The 6,000-nt window shown below is 38.1% G+C and overlaps 1 protein-coding gene across 1 annotated transcript in view; it reads left to right on the forward strand.

The window, feature by feature from the left end:
* The window catches only part of PLCL2 (phospholipase C like 2), a 102,624-nt gene extending 97,196 nt beyond the window's left edge, over window positions 1-5,428 (forward strand). Inside the window, exon 6 of the mRNA XM_062602055.1 lies at window positions 4,343-5,428. Coding sequence (XP_062458039.1) covers window positions 4,343-4,522 — 180 coding nt within the window. The 3' untranslated portion in view covers window positions 4,523-5,428. The remainder of the gene's footprint in view (window positions 1-4,342) is intronic.
* The last annotated feature ends 572 nt before the right edge of the window (window positions 5,429-6,000 follow it).

Here is a 6,000-nt window from a genome sequence, read left to right on the forward strand (position 1 = left end):
ATGATTTTTAATGTTGATTTAAAAAAAAACCAAACAAATAAACCAGATAGTTGATTCAGGCAATATTGCAACAGAGAAGTAGGAAGGATATTGAATTGGGCTTCCGCATTAAAATTCACATCTTGTATCACTGTTGTTTATTAAAAGTTTATGAATGAATATCATTTTTGTTCTTTGATGTTCTTTAAAGTCTTTTTCATGTCTGCCTACAAAACAGCTTGGTGCTTGGTTCTGTTTGAGAAGCTTTTAAACATCAACATATGAAATAGGTATCAAAGTTACATAATACTCAGTTCTGTCAGTGAATTTTAACCACAGTGAAGGAAAGGGTTGTTCTGCTGCTGTGAGAACTGTGCTTTCACAGTTTTGTTTTCTCTTGTGTTTCGTAAGGCCTGTGTTGGTCCTATTCCCAGTTGGGAACTACCACAAACTGCCTGTTAACCACGGTGCTAGGGGTAAATTTGAGTTTTGTAGTGCGTTAGCCAGACAACACTAAGGACTAAATTTGTTTACACTTTGACTTATCTGTGAGGTGAAAGCCTGACAAGGCAGCTCTACATAGCAAGAATCATGGGGTTGGTTCTGTGACTGCTCCAGATCCCAGCATTGAGTTGTCTGTGAAACCAACTTTGCTTCTTTGAATGTAGAGGATTTTGTGTTTCTTATAATAAATCTGCTTGACTAAAGTTCGAGCCATTGATAGGTTTCTCATATTTGTTTTATAATATGCATTCAGAGCAAGTAGCCTGCAGCAGTTCTGGGGCTGGTAACAAGATGAACACCTGAGTAGCCCATTACCGTCTTCTAGCTTGTAGTCAGCTATTGCATTGTTTTTCAAATCAGCTGCACCTACTGTGAAAATCAGGATCTTATGCAGCTACAGAATGCATAGAATATAAAGAATTGAAAATGAATCTTGAGAGCCCTTGGACAAGAGATATTTGATATATAACTAGAGGGAAGGTCTTTGAGTTCTTTTAATTGCAGGGAGCAGGGGGGGCAATTTTTTCAGATACATTGTGTTACTGTTCAACAGTGTTCACTGTGACTAGAATTTGAATTTTTAAGATGCCTACTTTTTTCCTCCAGCATATGGCTTCCTGATGGTGCATCAGCAGAGCTAGGAACTTTACATCAGTTGCACAGACCTTTCTCACTTGAGCTTGTGCATATTCGGTAGCAGTGGTTGGCTCTTGTTTCATCTTTGGATCAAGACATGCCAGCAGATAATGACAACACAGTTGGTTTCACAAACATTTTTCTAAGTTCAGTGGCATTCAGAAATCAGTCACTTCATTCTAAGTGTTGTAGGAGAGAGTAATGTACACAGATCCATTCTTCTATTTCACCCTTGCCTAAACTTGATCCCACTTGGCCGGATGTGTTTAATCTGGACCCCTCTTGTATTAAATAATCCAGTCCCATATCCCAGATCCTCTCTTGTCTACTAAGTTAATCTTCCCTGATCACTATTGTCCCCATTACTTTCCAGTTCATACTGCCCCCTCTTTGCCTCCTGTAGAGATCCTCCTGATCAATCTTAGCTTTTGTTTTCTCATCACCTTACTTGATTTCATTTTATTCTACAGTCTTCTCCCTGCTCTGCATGTTCCTTTGTCTCTCTCACCAGCTTTTAGTCTCATTACCAAGCTCTGACACTCTTAGAGTTGTTAGTCGTTCTACTTGTCTATCATTTTCAGGCTCTTTTCAACATGGTGGATTTTGTCAGTCTGTTTTCTTTCTGTTCCAATCCCAAATGTTGTCTCAGTCTTTCCCTTTCTCCACTCACCTGTCTAATCCAAATTCAGTGTTGTCACACTGTGTTTGTTTTTTGTTATTTCACAATCTCCTCTTCGGTGAGATTTAGTCTCTACACAGTGCAGTCCAACAACCCTTTCTGCAGTCCTAGACTTCTTGCCAGATCAGTCCCAAAGATCACTCTTGCTCCCTCCTTTTTTTCCATCTGCCTTCTCTGCAGAGTCCCTGCCCCAGGCTCTTCCTCTCCTCCTCCAAGTCTGTCTTTTGGACTGCCTGCATTGGCAACCGAATGTTGGTGGTAAAACAACTTGGAGAGGCCATACAGGACAACCCCGACTTTTTCTTCTAATGCGTGTTCATTATTGTGTGGGAATGGAATATGCATTGTCTTGCCACATTGCTGGAGCTGTCAAGAGATGAAGAATGATCAGGAATAAATCCTGAGTAATTGTACTAACCATATTCAAAATCTGATTTTTGTGTATTGAAAGCACATAACTGGATTCACTACTTTCTGCCTCTGAAGTAATTTGAATTACAAGTCCCTACTCCAAGTGGGAGTAGGGAGGGAAGGATAGAAGATTGTTTAAAAATTCTGACAGTATTTTCCTGTCTTTATTCTCAGAAGTGAATTAACCATATGGATGAGGGTAAAGAGTAATAATAATAAAACAGTAATAATAATAAAATCTGCCAATGGCAAAAATCCTTCATAGAAAGTATAAGCTTAAGTAGTTAAAGTTTGGCAAGCACATAAGCAACTGTGAAATCATGTTTTTTTAAAATGAGAAGTTTTGGGCAACCTTATTAATAGGCTGTTGCTCGCTGCTCTGCCTATAATAAAAAACTTGATTAAAGTTCCAGAACTGTATTCTGCTAATCCATGTAAAATGAATCTTGGGCTAGAAACAGATGCACTCCAGATATGACTCATGTAGTCTGCTGGAGTGTTTTAAATTAGCCTTTAGTTGTTTGTCAGTTTGGAAAAAAGTATGTGATTTTTCAACAAAGTAGCCATGGTTCTCTTTAGCTGAAGCTTGTGCTGTGATTGGTGAACTTGTAGATCTTTTTTCCTGTTCGGTAATCAGAAAAAAAACCCCACTTATTATCCTCTTGGATGGGGGGCGGGGGGGGGGAGCATTACGTCTTTGAAGTAAGCAATATTTGTTTTCAATTTGTGTGCCTCAAATGCGTAATTCTGCTTACTTCATGCAATAGTATTTATGTTCTGAGTTGCTAAAGAAGTAAGGCAAAATATCACACCATTAGTGCACACATGGTTTTGGCTAACTGCTGTTCTACCTCTCCTCCTTCATTTTTTAAACCAAAAAGTAAAGTTGGAGTTCAGCCTTATTTGGCAAAGGAGAAGAGGCAACATATCTGTTATGTCTTTAGAAGACAGATTAGCATCTCTTCAGGAGAAATGTCTGTCAGGAGCCCGGATTTACACAGGACAGACACGAGTACCCCAGTTACAGGAAAAGGTGCAGTCAATGTTTATACCTTACTAGAGATTATAGGAACTGACAGTCTCAGGAAACTATAGTACCTGAGGTTGGTTTCTTTGTGTGTGTGTTTTTCTCCCCTTCAGTTGGAAATGGCACTGTTCAAGATCTGGTATTCTTGAAGTACCATTTGCTTTTCTGTAATCTGTGGGGCAGTTCTCCTTTAGGAGGGCAGGCACAGCGCAGTCACTTCAGCCCTCGCAGACTTCCTGCACGTGTTTGTGAACTGTTCTGTGTGCACTAGGAAGACGGGGGTGCTCACCATGTGCTACAGCCTTGCTTGTGCCCTGTATATGGGCAGGGTAGGCAGGTAACGGCTGCAGGAAAGGCTGTCCATAGTCTGATAATGAGAGCTGTTGCTGTTAGAGGGGTTTGATCAACACGAAGAGATGGAGTAGGTAATAGTGCAGGACAGAGCCAAATCACCTGTGTCTGGGACAGTTTCTCTTACACCTTTACTTAAAACTAATTACCATGAAGAGTAAGAGTGCAAGTAAAGAGGAATAGCAATAGTGCTGAGCCTCATACAACCCTGTGAAGTCTTTATCATCACTGTCCTTTTTATATGTTGGTTCCCAATCTGTATTTTCATATTTTACACTTTGAAAAACATTGATCCTTTACCATGCTACTATTGAATGAATCACATTGCTAGGGAAAAAAAACATCTCTAAGGACCAAAAACGAAAAGAGTTGAATGACTCCCTGAAGTATTAAAATCAGCCTTCACAATTTCTTCATGCAGAAACATTTATAGCCCCTGTGGATTATAAATACTGCACAGATTACTTTCCAAAAAACCATTAGGTAGAAATGATACCATTCCCTTTATTTATGCAACCGGTTGGCTCCAGAGAAAGCAAAAAGCTTGGTTCTTTCTAATATCAAATAATCCAATTTTGATACTTGGTTTAGGGGTTTTTAGGGGGAGGATAGGGTGGTTTTATATTTTTTTTTGGTTTGTTTTTTTTTTTTCAGGAGGACAACTGTACCATTAATCTGAAAGAAACAGAAGGGAGGAGGGGGGAAGAGAATCTTATTATCAATTGTGTATTTCAATTGCATTTTTGTTTTTATAGGGACAGGCTGATCTTCTCAAATATGCTAAAAATGAAGCACTGGAGAATCTGAAACAAATCCATTATGCCACTGTTTCGTGTGGACTCAATAAGCCAGGCACTGAGAACGCAGAAATCTCAAAGCCCCGTCGAAGTCTGGAGGTCATACCTGAAAAAGCAGGTGATGAAAACGGAGAATGAGAGTATGCTCTTCTCGTAATTATGGAGTTTATAACTCTGTGACCAATTGTAGCTGCATCGGACATTTGCTTTGCACTTACTATTGGAAAATATTTGGAATTCTTAAAGCACAACTGGAGAAGCTAATTACAATCTATTGAAACTGTGAATGTATGTAGCAACTCTGCTTGTGAAGGCAATGATATTGTGTAACATGGGAATTACATTATTGGCCAAAATATAGTGTATATGTAAAAGATACTGTAATTCAGTAATAGCGTGCTGAAAAGTTCATTATAGTGCCATAGAGAAATCAGCATTTTTTAAATGAGCTGTAACTAGTGGGAAATCAGTTGACGGAATTTGACATGATGCCTTGATTTTCAAATGAAATGAATGCACAGGTCCCTTATTTCTTTGCACAATTTGTTAACTGTGCTGGTGCAGTGAATTATTCTCTTGAAAATCAGGCGCAAAAAAGTAGAATCCACGTTTCACACTATATGTAATGCAGCAGCTCAGATATTTGGGTTTGAAGTGGTATTCATTTTATTGTTGAGCCATAAATTAAAACGAGAATGTAATTAGACAGTGATCACTGACTTCAGTGCACTATAGGAGAGCCATTGCGTAAAAGGAAAATGTGCAATCAATCTGATAGCCTGTGTCAGAAGATACATACCTATTTTGCCTAAGATCTTCTGCAAATGTGTGTAGATAATGTGACCAAACTGCAAGCAAGATATTGTAAATAGTTTTTCATTTTGTGAAGTGCTCATATTAAAACAGGTTTTATGAGATTGCTCCCAGACAAGTAAAGCTTTTAACTAAATTTTAACTTTTTTATTTTTCAAGTATTTTCTTCCTTACAGAATAAGTAATATCTCAAAAGCAGGTTTGTCAAAAAAAAAAACAAAAAACCAAAAATATTGCTGTTCTGTTTTGGTTTTCTGACATTAGGTAAAGGTATTGTAGCTGATATGCTCATTGTAAAATACTGTACCAACCTAGAGTGTTCTCTTACTGTTTCTGATTTAACGATAAAATGGACTATATAATTACAGAAGCTAATAAATTTGAAGAAAAAATTCTACAGAGATCAAAATGCAGCTTTTGTTCGGTTGTGGGGGAAAAGGGAAGATGGTGATGTCTGTTGAAAAGGATTGTTTCAATTAGAGGTCTTCAAGACATATATTCTACACTGATCTTTATTTTTTTAACCAATTCAAGATACTGTTTCTGCATTCAGATTGTAATGAATATTTATATTTCTATTTCTAACATCCTGTAAACATCAGTGGAGCTCTGACCAAGAACATCAGTGTACTCATGCTTAATCTAAACTGTTAGGGACTTAAATTTGTTTTCTAGTCATTATAAAATGCTAAGGGGTACAGGGGGAGATTAAATCAATTTCCATAGTAAATGCCACATTTTGAGCGTGCACTTTCAAATGCCAAACTGCCTGGGTTAGGAGCAGTTTTGGAAGGTGCTAAGCT

The sequence above is a fragment of the Pezoporus occidentalis genome, unplaced genomic scaffold (assembly GCF_034315485.1).
Source record: "Pezoporus occidentalis ecotype Australia unplaced genomic scaffold, CSIRO_AGI_Poc_V1 ctg75, whole genome shotgun sequence".
NCBI lineage: Eukaryota > Metazoa > Chordata > Aves > Psittaciformes > Psittacidae > Pezoporus > Pezoporus occidentalis.